This window comes from Gymnoscopelus microlampas (genome assembly GCF_963454915.1).
Source record: "Gymnoscopelus microlampas genome assembly, chromosome: 11".
Classification (NCBI taxonomy): Eukaryota; Metazoa; Chordata; class Actinopteri; order Myctophiformes; family Myctophidae; genus Gymnoscopelus; species Gymnoscopelus microlampas.
This window is the reverse complement of record NC_139948.1, coordinates 14,031,464-14,047,884: the sequence shown is the minus strand read 5'-3', so window position 1 is coordinate 14,047,884 and position 16,421 is coordinate 14,031,464. Positions and strand designations below refer to the sequence as shown.

At 39.1% G+C, this 16,421-nt stretch overlaps 1 protein-coding gene across 2 annotated transcripts in view; it reads left to right on the top strand.

Annotated features, from left to right (window-relative positions):
- The first annotated feature begins 458 nt into the window (after window positions 1-458).
- Window positions 459-16,421, top strand: part of LOC311054966 (transmembrane protease serine 9) — a 37,510-nt gene continuing 21,547 nt past the window's right edge. The window contains exons 1-10 of one of the 2 annotated variants that reach the window (XR_014601741.1): window positions 459-538; window positions 4,023-4,043; window positions 4,470-4,632; window positions 7,227-7,495; window positions 8,047-8,192; window positions 8,279-8,609; window positions 9,010-9,181; window positions 9,965-10,224; window positions 10,536-10,636; window positions 11,171-13,494. Coding sequence is in view for 1 of the 2 variants with exons in the window: in XM_084071014.1 (XP_083927140.1) it covers window positions 481-538; window positions 4,023-4,043; window positions 4,470-4,632; window positions 7,227-7,495; window positions 8,047-8,192; window positions 8,279-8,609; window positions 9,010-9,181; window positions 9,965-10,224; window positions 10,536-10,636; window positions 11,171-11,452 (1,803 nt within the window). In the remaining variant the exon portion in view is untranslated. Of the gene's footprint in view, window positions 539-4,022; window positions 4,044-4,469; window positions 4,633-7,226; window positions 7,496-8,046; window positions 8,193-8,278; window positions 8,610-9,009; window positions 9,182-9,964; window positions 10,225-10,535; window positions 10,637-11,170; window positions 13,743-16,421 lie in introns of those variants that run through there. The other variant, XM_084071014.1, reaches the window with a different exon arrangement.

The following is a 16,421-nucleotide window of genomic DNA, read 5'->3' as shown; positions in this document are numbered from 1 at the left end:
TGACCCAATATGCCGGGGGTGGACATTGGACGACCACCTCATTTTGATCTACCAGGTGAAATGAGGACACAGAGCAGACTTGCTCCTGCCTTCTGGATGTGTTTTTGATTATGGATCATCAAGTGTGTGTACTCTTATTATATTCTTCAGTCATCATCTAGGTCAGATCTTGGTGTCCGGCTAACAAGACACAGTCATGGTTTCCCATCCAGCAGAATACAACATACTGACTCCACAAGGCAGCAAAATATAGTCATACCAGCATTGCAAAAAACAAGTTTTATTTGCTGTTGCTTGACTACTATATCTTAGGTCAAAGGGTCGTACTCCTTTGGCTTAGAGAGGCACTGAAGCGGTGTAGGGAGGGACAGACCGGGAGGGGCGGGTGAGGTGACACCTGCTGCAGGTGTGTTTGGTAGAGGGAGGAGTAGATAAGTTGTTTTAAAGTATGACTTCAGTGACAGACTCACACACACACACATGATGGCTGTCTGCCAACTACTCCGTGTAGCAACTCTGCTAACGTTACTGACGAGAGGTGAGTAGAATCTCTGTTGCCTTACAGTGGTGGACAGTAACTAAGTGCATTTGCTTGAGTTTTTTGATTACATGGTGAAACAGACTGATATGGTTGGGTGTTTGTGACTGAGCATTTAATATATTTTTGCAATCTGATTACTTTCATTTTCAATACAAATATTGTAAGTTTGACTCCACTGCATTTCTAGGAACGGACTCTTGGGAGTCTGGGACCCAAACCTAAAAAGATATATTTCAAATATAAAAACATACATTTATATTTTTTGTCAACTTAGAAAAATCTTGAAAGTGTGAGAACTACCGATTTAGAAGGCCTCAGGTCTTAATGGGTTAACAAACAGTATAAGTGCAGGTTAGTCGTTGTGCTTGGTGTTACAATACTGTACGGTTGCTCTGGACACCAAATGTGGCTATTGTCCCTTGATCTGTAGGGCAAAATCCTCAGTGATCATTTAACTAGTAAAATGTACCTGAATCAACACAGAGGATGTTGCTATGCTGTCTACAAAGCTTTTATTGCAGTTTGCATTAGATGTTAAACCAAAGGGAACTTCACCTCATGGTGACTCGCTCATTAAGACTCTCTAGCTTAATGCCACAAATAATTTGTCCTAGATTTTATGTTTTATTATGCAGAATGCAGTGGATCTTACTATTAGTTTTTATTTAGTGCTACTTAAATTAACTGATGACTCGAGCAGGGTCTGAATAAAGCTGGGAACATAAATGTACATCTCTCTTCTTACATAAGTTTTGAACTGTGGTTTGCACATAAGGTTTGCAGTACTTTTAAGGCTCTGCTTGAAGGCGGTCATTCGTACAGGGAGGGTGTTTTGCATGGGAGTCAAGCTTTGCATAAAGATGTTAACAGACATGGGGACTTTTGTGCCAAAATGTGATAAACACTGTAAACACTGTAATCACATTTTTCATATTTAATTCCATTTTTGTGTGTGTGTGTGTGTGTGTGTGTGTGTGTGTGTGTGTGTGTGTGTGTGTGTGTGTGTGTGTGTGTGTGTGTGTGTGTGTGTGTGTGTGTGTGTGTGTGTGTGTGTGTGTGTGTGTGCGTGCGTGCGTGCGTGCGTGCGTGCGTGCGTGCGTGCGTGTGTGCGCAACCTCTGCACCGGGGTTTAGTTTACCAAGTTCAGCCCATTTTAGATTTTAAATAGCTATTTGTTCCATTAAGACCAATGCAACTCCCATCCTGATGACTTGAGCTGGTACTGTGATTAAATAAGTTATTAGATACAGTACAGTACAGTACATTCATTAGCCGTCACTGTCACTACAGTGAAGTGGAATAAAGTAACGCAACAAGTAATATATTTAGCCATTAGTTCCTTTTCACAACTAACAATGTATTTTTCCTGTGAACCACATGAACCATAGTATCCATGTTCTGGGCATGTCATAGTAGGTGAACATTCAAGAAAAATAGGGGAACATAGCAGAACATTTGACAAAAATAACAGATCTCCAACCTCAAATATATTTTGCATACTGATTACATACATATCTCCTTGTTATCACAAACTTTTGCAAGTTTCTGGGAAGAAATGAGTCATGTGTCACGTAGTAGAAATGGGCTAAACCTTTGGGTCATGATTGATTTGTTGTTCTCTTATCTCAAGCCTTTTGTAATCGTATTTCCTTATCTTAATTAAATGTGTGCTCCATTCATGAGTGCAGACCTTTCAAAAGTAGTGCTTACAGTTTAATGGTAATCAAAAATGTACAGTGTTATTCTCAAATGGCGACAAATAATAGTTATAAACCAAAATATTTTTTGATATTTATGTAGGGAGAATGATGTAACATTCATGGTGTGTTTATAACAGGCTGTTATAAGTACTGGAGTGATTCCAATTGCTATTCATAGACTGATATTAAAGTAACTGGGTCATTGGTGACCTGTTACTGTACCGTAGGTGATAGCATCAAGGTGATACTCTCCTGTTTTTCCATGTTTAACCCTAGAGTCCTTGATGGGCATTGGGCATGTCGTGATATATCGTAACATTAACATTAACATTTGGTGAAAATGTCACGCTGCAACCCATTGTGGGCTTGTAGATCAGCTATTTTTGGTGTAAAAGGAGAGTTCCAAGTAGACCTCTGGAGAACCCTGGTCAACAAAGTATAGTGTTTAAGTGGCTGAAACCACAATGTATATCCATTATCCAGACATTCTTTTTTCAGGGGGGACCAATTTTCTGACCGGACAGAAAAACCCAATTGTTAAAAGACAGATATCCACTGAATCATTTCACTATTTCAAAGCTATTCAAATGAATTCCTGCTTAAGTGATGGCAAAGAAGATGTCATTTTCCTGTGTTGGTTGACAAGCTTAGCATGAAAGCGTAAAAGAGGGATGGGGGTTTGGTCAGGAATGCTCAAAAGTGAGATGTTTATCTACAGTAATCACACTTTGCATTGTAGATCCTTTTATAACAAGTCCACCCTGAACAGAGAATAGTGCACAATAAAATCCTCAGTTTTCATTTATCCATTTCTGTAACTAGTATACAAAGGGTGTGTGTGTGTGTGTGTGTGTGTGTGTGTGTGTGTGTGTGTGTGTGTGTGTGTGTGTGTGTGTGTGTGTGTGTGTGTGTGTGTGTGTGTGTGTGTGTGTGTGTGTGTGTGTGTGTGTGTGTGTGTGTGTGTGTGTGTGTGTGTGTGTGTGTGTGTGTGTGAAAAGAGCTGTTTAGAATTGTTTGTTAAGTTGAACAACAGCTCATGACATTGTAGAGTCATTCCCTCTCTGGACAATGTGAATAGCCAAGTGCAGGTCCTCATTATACTGTAGCTATAGTTTATAGTCATGGTTAATAGTTATAGTTACAGCCAATAAAAATGGAGTTACAGTACCTTAAATTGTAACATAATAGTTCCAAACTAAATGTTCTATTTGGTTTAAGTATAAACATTGATGGAATGATTACACCTGGTGTGTTGATCATTTAGAATCTCTGAGTAATGAATGAATGAGTGATTCCAAAAACAAACTGGGATTAAAGACATCAGGATGAGACTGCATCTGTTTTGCAAGGTCCCTTTGTTTATAACCATAATAATGAACCTCCAGACGTTTTGGCAAGATGAAGATATTTCCTGTCAAGCCAGAAAAACCCACCTACAGTATAGCTGAAGCTGTTTGCACACAACACTTAGACGTATAATGACTAAACCCAATGACTGGTACAGAGTAGACACTTTATGTAGTACAGCAGTGACTCTTAAACCCTTTTTCATTTCAAGGATATGCATTAGGCCACGGACGCCCATGTGATACAATTGTGTTTATCTCTGGTACCTCAACCTAAATTGTAAAATGTCACTCTGTGAGTGTAAAAATGAACCCAAACATTGAGAAACAGTACAGCACCTCTGTTCCCTCTGTCCCGATGAACAAAACAAATGATGTGCTGTAAATTGTCTAAATTTGTCATTTTAATACCTTGTTTCCATTCCTTTTTTTCAGGGGCTCACTCACAATTAGATGGTAAGTAAAGTTTTATTTTCTTTTTTCTTTTGCCTGGCTAAAGAGCAATAATTCCCTGCTAAGGCTGCTAATTTCGTCTAACCTAGCCAGTTGACCCATATTTTGGTTGAATACAGTGTATCAGACTCAATAAGGCTACGAACATTTACTGTATGTAAAACCCCAAGGTGACACACCTTTTACCTTTACTTACATGGTGAACATTTGCTACATATACAGCCTATGCTATTTCCCTATTCATTCAGTTGTACAAATTCACACATGTGAACTACAAAGCATTGTAGATTGGCTATTTTCAGCAAAGAGATTTGTTGTAGAAGGACTATAGAGTCCTGTTGGTGGTTAAGCCTGATTTATACTTCATCTTATGACAGAGCATAAATTAAGCATTACTCTATTGGCTTTGGCCGGTTGTGTTTCTCTCAGTGTGTGGCCGGCCTCCTCTGAACACCAGGATAGTTGGAGGTCAAGACGCTCCAGCTGGGAGCTGGCCCTGGCAGGCCAGTCTACATGGATCTGGTGGTCACTTCTGTGGAGGATCTCTTATTAACAAGGAATGGGTGCTGTCAGCTGCTCACTGCTTCACAAGGTGGGATATTATTATCAGCAAGAGATCCGCTACTCTTCCAAGACCATTTCATTAATACTTCATCATCATCATAACCTTTATTTCAACTCGGAATACAGTTGAGGGGCAGGCCCTCATTTTCAATGTAGCCGAGATACAACAATAATATCAACAGAGATACATATATACATCAATACTAAATATATTAAATAATCAGATGAATCAGAGAATACTCAAAAATGTTTTCAAAGAACTAAAACAGATACATTAGAAAAAACAATTTTTTAAAAAGTGTTGGAAACCATTGCCCTAAATTGACCCAAGGAAGGCAGTGATCTAATTTTTAGGGACTTCTGGAGCTCATTCCAAGCAGATGGAGCACTAACAGAAAATGCTGCTTTACCTAGCTCTGTATGAGCAAATGGAACCTTGAGCGTTAGGAAATCACTTGAGCGGTACTGGTAGGAGCTAGGGTTCTGATCCAACATAGCACAAATATAAGGGGGGTGCATACCTGAGATGACTTTAAAAATGAAGAGATACCAGTGCTTATCACGCCTCTCAGAGAGAGAGGATAAGCTTGCGTTCCCATAAAGTGTACAGTGATGGGTACCATAAGTGTCCCCAGTTACCCATCTTAAGGCAGAGTGGTATACAGTATCAAGGTGCTTTAAAATTGATGGCGCAGCAATCCTATAAATAGTGTCTCCATAATCTAGGACAGAAAGAAAGGTGTATTCAATAATGTTTTTTTTACAATATACAGGAAAGCATGCTTTATTTCTATAACTAAACCCAATTTTTTGTCTAAGTTTAGTGACAAGGTTGTCGACATGAAATTTAAATGATAATTTCTCATCAAGACAGATTCCATTCCATATTTGTATTCTGAGACCCTCTAAATTGAAGAGCCACTCGAAGAGATTATGTCTAAGTTGTCATGGTGTGGAGGTTCTAGCCCTAGTGAATATCATGAACTTAGTTTTATTTATATTCAAAACCAGCCTAAGCTCAACCAGGGCTTCCTGGAGAGCGTTGAAGGCAAGCTGCAGCTTCCTATTAAGACAGCTGGGCTGTCTTGGCAATACAGTATATGACCGTGTCATCAGCATAAAGATGGGCATGGCAGTCATTAAGAGCAGAAATACTATTATTGATATATAAAGTAAAAAGGACGGGCCTAAGATGGAGCCTTGGGGGACACCCATGTAGACCGGTCGGAACTCAGACTGAGTGCTCCCAGACTTTACAGATTGGTGTCTATTAAGTAAATAATTTTGAAACCAGTTGGAGGCTACCTCGCTAAAACCAATGTTGTGAGTTTCTGTAGTAGAACGTTGTGGTTGACGGTGTCAAAAGCTGTGGATAAATCTACAAAGAGGCCGGTGCAATGCAGTGTGTTGTCCAGTGCAGTTAAAATGTTGTTGGTGACTAGAGTAACGGCTGTTATTGTACTATGGTTGGCTCTGAAACCAGATTGATTTATATTTAAAATTGAAAAGTGTGAGAGAAATGATTTAAGCTGAGAGTTTACGAGGGATTCCAAGATTTTAGCAAGACAGGGTAATTTAGATATTGATCTGTAATTATTTAGACCTTGTTTATCTCCACCTTCGTGTAGTTGCAGGATATGAGCTAGTTTCCAGGTATTGACAGTGACTTGAGGCGGAAGAGTGGAAGAGGAGTTATTATTGAGGGAATTCACTGCTTTCCAGAATTTTACTGGATTTCCCTGTGAACATGTAATTAAATTTATAAAATAATTTGACTTTGCCTTTCTAAGAGAGGAGGTGCACTTATTCCTAATTTGGCGAAAGCAGGCCCAATGAGCTTGATCTCCAGAGCGCCTTAAATAGAGCAGCTAGAGCAGGTGAGAACCAAGGGGTGACTTTATCCTTAATTCTCATCCTCTTAAATGGAGCATGAGCATCCACAATAGAGACAAAAGTGTCTGAGAAAAATGCCAAATCAACATCTGTAAAAGTGGAAGTTAAAAACAGGTTGCTATTTAAAATGTCTGATAAGAATGCGTCCTCATTAAGATGCTTAACATTTCTCTTTAAGATCACCTGAGATTTAGTCCATTGCAATCGGGCATCTCTTATGCATCCAACTGGGCAGTGATCGCTAACACTCAGCTCGAAGACCCCACAAGCAAAGAACTTGTCAGCTTTATTGGTAAAAATAATGTCAATCAGGGTAGATTTTGAACAATCAAAAAGATTTGGCCTAGTGGTTTCAAGGACTAGCTGTGATAAATTTAAGTCGCTGGCAACCTCCTTGAGGTGCTCAGAAGCTATGCAGCCAGTCCTGGTTTATGTCCCCCAAAACCAAAAGCTCCTCTTCAGAGTACATGGAGAGCTGAGATGGGGGTCTGTATATATACCCACAATAATGAGTGATCACGTTCCAAACTGAACCTTTAAAGAAAGCCATTCAAAACACCTGGGATGTGAGACAGCTTTTAAAAGAGTGGAAGAGAGATTAGATTTTATGTAAATACACACCCCACCTGCTCTACCTAGTCTGTCGGCTCTAAATAAATTATAATTTACTTGCAAAAAGAAAAGAGGATATTGTACTCATTATGGCTTGTCTTTTTTCTTTACTCCTAGTAATAGCCCAGCTGGTCTCACTGTTTATCTGGGTCGGCAGAGTCAAGAATTAGCCAACCCCAACGAGGTCTCTCGGTCGGTTAGCCAGGTCATCCGTAACCCCAACTACAACAGTGGTACTAATGATAATGACATCGCTCTTCTGAAACTTGCATCGCCGGTGACGTTTACCAACTATATCCGACCAGTCTGCCTGGCAGCATCGGGGAGCACTTTCTACAGTGGTATCGACAGCTGGATCACTGGCTGGGGCACCATTGGAACTAATCGTAAGTACAGTATAGTGAAGTAAAAAAAAGTCAATTTTATTTGTAGCATTTCATACCGGGTGAATTAAACAACAACAAATAAAACCACACACACACCCCCCCACACACCCCCCCCACCACACACACACACACACACACACACACACACACACACACACACACACACACACACACACACACACACACACACACACACACACACACACACACACACACACACAGCATTTATAAAGTCAACCATCCACAATTCCGATTATATCATATTTACCTTTATCTTGTGATTGACATAGATTTAGATAGATTTATATGTTTATCTCAGTGCCTGTTGATCTGGTTTGGTTTACAGATAGTGAGCAGGTCAGAGTAGTTAGAAGCTAAGCCATTTAAAGCCATGTATCTTATAAATGGTGCAGTACAGAAAGAGAGGATGGGAGATATGTTCATATCAGGTAGTCATCACTGTTATGCAGCGGGTCAGTTGACTGTGATTAAAGAAAACAGAACATTTGATATAGTAATTTGCTCATGAAACTAACTTTGTGTCTCCCTAGTTGCCCTCCCTTCCCCCCAAAACCTCCAGGAGGTGGAGGTTCCAGTGGTGGGGAACAGACAGTGTAACTGCAACTATGGAGTGGGCTCCATCACTGGCAATATGATCTGTGCTGGACTTAGTGCTGGAGGGAAGGACTCATGTCAGGTGATCATTTGAATGGTTGTGTTCATTGTGAGTATTTCTTCCTGGAAATATCTTGTTGTTTTAATGCAGTACGTGTTTCCTTGCAGGGAGATTCAGGAGGCCCAATGGTAAGCAAAGACGGTGCCCGCTGGATTCAGTCTGGAATAGTGAGCTTCGGTGTGGGTTGTGCCCTGCCTAATACCCCTGGAGTCTACGCCAGAGTGTCTCAGTACCAGTCTTGGATCAACAGTCAGATCACCAGCGACCAGCCAGGATTCATCACCTTCTCCTCCTCTGGGACTAACAGTGACCTGAGCGTCACCTGTACTGGCCTGGCACCAGCACCAGCACCAGCACCAGCACCAGCACCAACAGCTGCACCAACAGCTGCACCAACTACACCTACCACCACCATCCCTCCTACTACCACACCCAAACGTGAGTGGCCGTCACAACCTAAATCACCACATGAAAATAGCAATTGCAGTATAGACGCATCTAGACGATTAGGGGCTGCACAGCTTAGATAGAGTAAGGAGGCCTGCATTAAAGAGCTGCCGTTATATGAGTTGTTTTGGTAACTCTCACTCTCACTGCCTCACACCACATGACAAACATGAGATAAGCTCTCTCAGGCCAACTCTTATAAACATAAAAAAAAAGTGCTATGTAGTTTACAAACAGTTTTCACAATTTTTAAGTAGTACTACTACTACCACCACCACCAACTACTAATACTACTACTAATGCCGTAGTAGCCTGCTATTCTCCAAAACTGTGAATAAAAAAACACTGTAGACTTTCTTTTAAAAGTTCTTGAATTTTTGTTCCATTTTAGCTTTGGTCTGCGGCAGTGCCCCTTTGAACACTCGTATTGGTGGAGCCGCCTTAGTGACAACAGAAGGTCTGTGGCCATGGATGGCCAGCTTACAGAAGAATGGTACACATGTCTGTGGCGGCACACTGATGGCAGCCGACTTTGTCATGAGTGATGCCAGCTGCTTCTCGAGGTAACACATCACAATTCTGACAGTCTTACCTACCCTGTGTGACATGAAAGCAGAGGCATGCAACAATATATCCTCTGCCAATATAACAACAAAAAGTACAAATATTATACACTGTTATATCAGCTGTAGTTTTAAAGAGTTTACAATCTATAAATATTCACCAGAATTCACACACAAATAAATAAATAAACTAAATAAATTATAAAATGGAATGTACTTTATCACTCCAAGTTTACTTAGTTTCTTTCTAAGCTGTTAGGGTTTAATTGTCTTCTTGCTCAGAGATGCTTTGACACGCACACTGGGCGAGCTAAAGGTCAAACTGGCGACTTAACAATTCCCAGATGGTCTCTCCACCCACTCAGCTATACAGCCAATACAGTGTTTTTGCATTGCTATCTTTAATCATTTAGAATTACTATATCAGTCAGTTTTTCTTCAGATCACATGGTGGTGTTACAGTGTTTACACTGTATTTGGCTGCAGACCCCTATCTGAAAAGATGTTGTGCCAGGGACCCCCAAAAGAGAAGAATTTTTCAAAATGTTTCAAGAAAAAAATAATTGAAAAAAGGAGATCTACAATCTCACAAGGCGTCACATTGGGACAATTGTAAAAGTATAAAATAGCGTTAAATTCTTTAGACTTATATTGATGCTTTATTATCTCATTTTGCTGGGGATCCCCTGACCCCACTTTGAGAACCACTGGTCTAAGCATGGAAATTTGTGTCTTCAAACAGCAGTGCAGCACCCTTCACTAAGTTAACCCTTTCTGTCTCAGTTCACCTGTTGTGTCCGAATGGACCGTCATCCTGGGCCGTATGAAGCAGAATGGCGCCAACCCATTTGAACAGACTCTGACTGTGACGGAAATCACAGTGAGCGCGCTGACCGGTGACAACAACGTGGCAGTTCTCAAACTGGCATCCCAGCCCACCTTCTCTGACCACATCCAACCAATCTGCGTGGACACTGGTTCAGACACCTTCGCAGCAGGTTCTACGTGCTGGGCTGTGGGCTGGGGATTGGGAGAAGGAGGAGGTGAGTCCCTAAATAAGGCAGGGGTCATTTTTTACTGAAAATGCAAAGATTTTGTACAGTACAGTATATGTATATACTCTTGAAATTCAGGTCCTTGAACTTTACCACAAAAAATCTTTTTATTTTTTATTTCTTATTCAGACCTTGAGGCATTATTTTGTACCATTGCAGCAATGTTCAAACTACTTCAACTTAATGTGAAACATATTGTATGTATATTTACATGAATGCTGTGGATTATGTGTATGGTGTGGTCCAGGTTAAATTTTGTGTCAATTTCTCAGCTTCCTCTTCTGTCTTCCCAACATCAGAGCAACAAGATCTACAGGAGTTTGAGACCTCTGTGGTGGATTGTGGGAACGCCTCATCTAGTAGTGACTCCATATGTACAGGAGCTGTGACACTGCAACAGGTAGAGCTTCTCTTTTGGAGACCACACTGCAGCTTATGCAAAGATAAAGGCCAATTCATGCTTTGTCGCATCATGGCAATCGGCCAAAATAACAGATTTTCAAGCGGGAAACCCGACATGATGCAGTGCGTTTTTCACTTGAAAATCTGTTATTTTCGCAAGCGACACTGTAGAGTAGGCCTATGAATTAGACTGAAGTAAATTAGCGATACAACTATCGACAATTTTCTTGGTGATCATTCCATCGCTTACCTTTTCGATTAACCAAACAATCGAGATGTGTTTTTTTTATATATCAACAAATCTATGTGAAAAATATTCGAATTAATTTCATAATCTATGAAATCGATTATTTATGGTATTGTCAAAATGTTTTGTCTATAATGAGAAGAGAAAAAAAAGACAAATATAATATATCAACATTTCCCTCCCAAATTTGATTATTTGAGTAAAGTTAGTTATAATTGTTTTTGTATTTGATTTAATCGATTACTTGGTTTAACCATGTACTGAATCAACTGTGTGCCTCTACAGGGTGATGCTGGAGGTCCTCTGGTGTGTAAGCAGGGTGCCTTTTGGTTCCAGACTGCGGTGTTGACCGTCTCCGACAGCGGCAATCAAACCCGGGCATCACCGCGATCGGTTTTCACCAAGACGACCCGCTTCCAGTCCTTCCTGGAGAATACAGTGGGGAGACTGTTGTCTCCTACTAGCACCACTTCACCCACCACCACATCCTCTGCTCCTAACACTCCTTTATCATTTATCATCCTCCCTCTCACATCCCTGAGCATCATTCTGTCTTTCTGGTACTAGCCTCAAACTGTTCCACGGGTGGAGTCTATACGGTAGCCCAGCCCAGTGGTTCTCAAACGTTTGCATGTCAAGGACCCCCAAAATTATATGTATTTGGCCACGGACCTCCATCTCAAAATATTATGTTTCACTAAGATGACGCACAATGACACTTTGTTTGCTTGTAGACCTGTTCTGTTTGGCAAGCAACACTGTTATACTACGGAATATAAATTAGGCTACTGTAGGCTTACGTTGTTTGGCTGAATCAGCTGATGTGAGACCAAAGCGGTTTATTATGAAGGTTTGTTAAGTTCACTTGACATAGTGCTTGAAAAAGCATTCATCCTCTTAAAATGGCCCATAATGGACGGCTGTTATTTATTAATAATCTTTGGCAGGGGGACTATGCTTTGGCAACATAATCCAGTATGAGGTGTTCAGTTATTGAAAAACCAAGGACGAGGCAGAGGTGAAGAACTCCATGATGTGGACTCGCAAGCTCACAACCTATGACGCCACTGTTATGAACATTCAGTAATGTTAAAGGCGAGCTGAAATTAGGTTTCTGTTAACTAACAGTACAGTATGACATGCACCTGTTAATCAAACTTCCACATAGAACTGTTTAATTATTCTAGACAAGAGGACGGTGCTGCTTGTTGAATTTAAACAACAGGGCTTCTGCACGTTACAAACAAATCTCTTCTTAAAGTTAAACAGTACAGTACAGTATGTTTATGAAAATATTTGAGGCGACAAATGTTCAATACATTAACAGAAACTCGGCACTGCCTTGTTTGATTATTATTTATTTTTTACTTTGTGGACCAACGTGATATCCAGGCCAATGCCCAAAATCAGTGCTCATCCAATCGTTGAGATTGGCTGGCACGCCCACATCTCACTTTCACTAGGAAAGACTTCATGCTATGGTAACTAAATGCTCTCAAAATACAATTTCTACTCATCTTTAAAGGCATAGTTTGTAACTTTGACCTGTGTTTACATAACAAAACAATACTTTTTCCCCCTTTTTTTAAAACCAATCATTTCCCTCTATACCAGCAGTTATCAGCCACTGGAGTAGTGTGGTGCTGTTTACCTGCAGAAACACATTGCCCTCTTGCTGCATTTTGGTGTTTTCAGTTTGTTTTCATAGACAGGGATGTCTTTGGTCCTCGTCTACCAAATGAAACAGTGTGTTTGGTGTTTTCACTGTTTTTGACAGAAAACATCCCCAAAACAAACTGTGAAAATACCAAAATACAGCAAGAGTCGAGAGTGCTTCTGCAAACACCACAACACTACTCCAGTTGCTGATGACTGCTGGTATAGAGGGAAATCATTGGTAAAAAAAAGAAAGAATATCTATTGTTTTGTTAACACAGGGTAAAGTTACATATTATGTCTTTAAGCATGGTGTGCCTTCATCGTACGACCATGTTGCTCCCCAAAAATTATACATTGTCAACTAAAAGCTGACACAATGTGTCACATTTTTGTTGCTGAAAATCTGTGTGTGTATGTGTGTGTGTGTGTGTGTGTGTGTGTGTGTGTGTGTGTGTGTGTGTGTGTGTGTGTGTGTGTGTGTGTGTGTGTGTGTGTGTGTGTGTGTGTGTGTGTGTGTGTGTGTGTGTGTGTGTGTGTGTGTGTGTGTGTGTGTGTGTGTGTTTTTGCCATGAGCCAGGGTCATACGCTGAAATATATATGAGGCCTTACAATGTAAAGTTTACAGTGTTCCATTGTTCCATGATCTGTTTGCCATAATGGACATTGGACAATTTGTTATGTGATGATGATATCGTTGTTGTCGGGCAGAAACCTCTAATATCTCCATATGTTTTAACTTTTTGTGTTTTTTTCCCGTAAATTAATGCCCTACTTGATCATACTACAGCGTCACACAAAAGCATCAAAAGTAGCAGATCCGCAAGCTCCAAACACGGCATGAAGAGACACGTTTTGAGCTTGTAGATCTGCTATTTTTGCTGTTTTTGACTTTTAATCCTGAAAAGTAACAGTTTAGGACATAATGAGGTTTCCACCCGACAGAGAGACATGTAAATGTACTGTATGACTTTAGCTGTAAATACTTATATTATTTATTATTTCGATGTTTAATGTGTTACTAGCAGATGTACTAAGGGAACATGTATGCTAATCTGAACTTCTCAGGGGTTTGGGTATGGTACAGTACAGTACCGTATGTGTCAAGTAAATATTGTAAATGATGTTCAAGTGTTCATGAAGACATTTGTCATGATGTCTTTACAAATGTGTGCTGCCTAATAAAATATTAGAAGGCTCAGTTCTGGAGATTCCTTTGGTATAAGTTACAGCATGTATACCCTTTCAGGAAAGGAACTATTCCCAATAGCTGAATGTTCTCATGTGAAGTATGAATCTTGTATCGAGCATATTCTGCAGGACTTGACTTGGAAGTGAGATAGACTGCATTGGAGTACATTTTGATTGAATACTTTTTATATGTAATAGATGCTGGCTGTGAACCTTGTGAACCTTGTAGCATATTATTACATTTTATTTGTTTAATTAACAGGGTCAGAGCAAAAATAAATACAGAATATTTCACCAGGGATAGCTATATTATCTGCGCCTTTCTCATTGTTCGCAGCATAACTTCTGAGAATTAATCAAAATATAATATTATTATATCATTAAAAACAGCATAATAACAGTAAAAGTTCACATAATATGTTTACAAGAAAAGTACAATTCAAAATCGGCAAGCTCACAATGCGGAGTTGTGAGCTTGTCGATCTGCTATTTTCTGCGAAAGCTTACCCCACAATAACAAAAAACTGAAAATTCACTAGAGCCCCGAGCCCTGAGGGACACATATGGGGTTTAAGTGGTTATAGTACTGCATTCTATCTGTTGGCCCTTTGCAGGGTGTTTCACTGCCCAGATGCTTTGACTGAAAAAGCAGTCTGGCTAAACTTTGTAGAACAAAATTCAATACAACAACACTCCCCTCTAGTGGAGGATCTTGTTGACCTTGTGCCAGTATTGCAGTATTGAGATCTCCCAATGGACCTGAAGAATTATATTGACATAGTCTGTATATCATTTTGTGGGTGAGACAGCACTAAGCAATATCATTATCATTATGCTATATAACTATACATTTATACAAACAGAAAACGTTGCATTTCACCACATTATTGTGTGTTATCCTTTTTAAACTTAAGCTGTTATATTATTATATTCACCATTTACTTACTTACTTGCTTATTTATTTATGTACAGTATAACCAGCGATATGAGGTCTGTATGGGCTCTGTATTACATAGACCTAATGCACATTTCAAACCTCTAACTAACAGGTTTGTTTAATTATTTGACCCAAATTGATAAACCATAAACTGGCATATCTTTGCTGTCCAGCAGCAACCAGCTAACTCCAAAGCGCTAATTTTTCAGGAAATGAAGAAAACCTTATATTTTTAAAACAAAGCAATATTACATCACCAAAGTTGGCATAGTGACTTTATAATTTGTCAGATACTTGCATGTGTCATTATATTACCATTATATTAACTCCTTTCAAGTCACAATGCTCTCCTCATGAAACACTTCATAGATTTTAGAAATAGAAATACTTGTTTTCATAACAAAAAATATTTACAAATGACATCCTGCACATCATTTTCATTCAAACTTGCTCTGAGTCTAATGATCATACAGCCTGTTGTGAAAAAAACCTATTTCTGAAGAAGGAAAAAAAATAGGTTGTTATGTATAGCCTATGGACAATCAAAATATGTTGGAAATATTTTATTTCGATGTGGTGTCATAATTAAACTTAACATTGATATGTCACACTGACTCAATCAAATAAACATGGCACTTCATGTCAAAAAGGTTGCTGACCCCAGATGTAATGAAAATTGAGCATTAGAACTAGAAAAGTGTTCTCCTCAGAGCACAGGTCTCCGCCAGGCCGGGTTGCCTACCCAGGGCCCTTTGGAAGCCAGTCATAGCTAATTGGAATGGGGTCTGACTCATACATCTTGATCACATGACCGTAGTGTGTTTTGAAGAAACACATATGGCAGATAATGTAATCTGGCACAGATAAACAGCGAATCCAGGGGGGCAGGGTGTCCCCAGTGTCATGGCTGGTTCAAATCCATGACAAATAAGGGAAGGAATATCAGGTGTAAAATAAATAACACATTTTTATTAAAGAATGAACCTAACATAACTACAATATAAATGGATGGCATACATGGCTGTATATATATATATATATATATATATATATATATATATATATATATATATATATATATATATATATATATATATATATATATATATATATATATATATATATATATACATATACATATACATATATATATATACATATACATATATATATATATATATATATACATATACATATATATATATACATATATATATATATATATATATATATATATATATATATATATATATATATATATTTATATATATATATATATATATATATATATATATGTATATATGTATATATATATACACAAGCTCACAACAACCTGTTGAGCTTGTAGATCGGATATTTTCAAATAGCCTATGTATAAACTAGGGCTAAAGTGGTTAATGTATGATTTATAATGTAATAATTTATATCTGAAAAAGTGCAAAGTAACTAGTAAATAAAGTATTAAAATAATTGTAGTGGAGTGAAAGTACAATATTTTCCTCTGAGATGCAGTGGAGTAGAAGTAAAAGTATTGCAATTTGTAAATACTCCAGTAAAGTGAAAATACCTCAACATTTTACTTAAGTACAGTACTTGAGTAAATGTACTTAGTTACTTCACACCACTGGCCACGGGACACCCACTTTGAGAAACCCTGCCCTGGGAGGTAGTTAGTTATTGCTCCACACAGGGAGGGAGGGGCGGACTTTATAAGTCCTCCAATTGTCAGCCCCCCCCCCCCCCCCCCCCCCC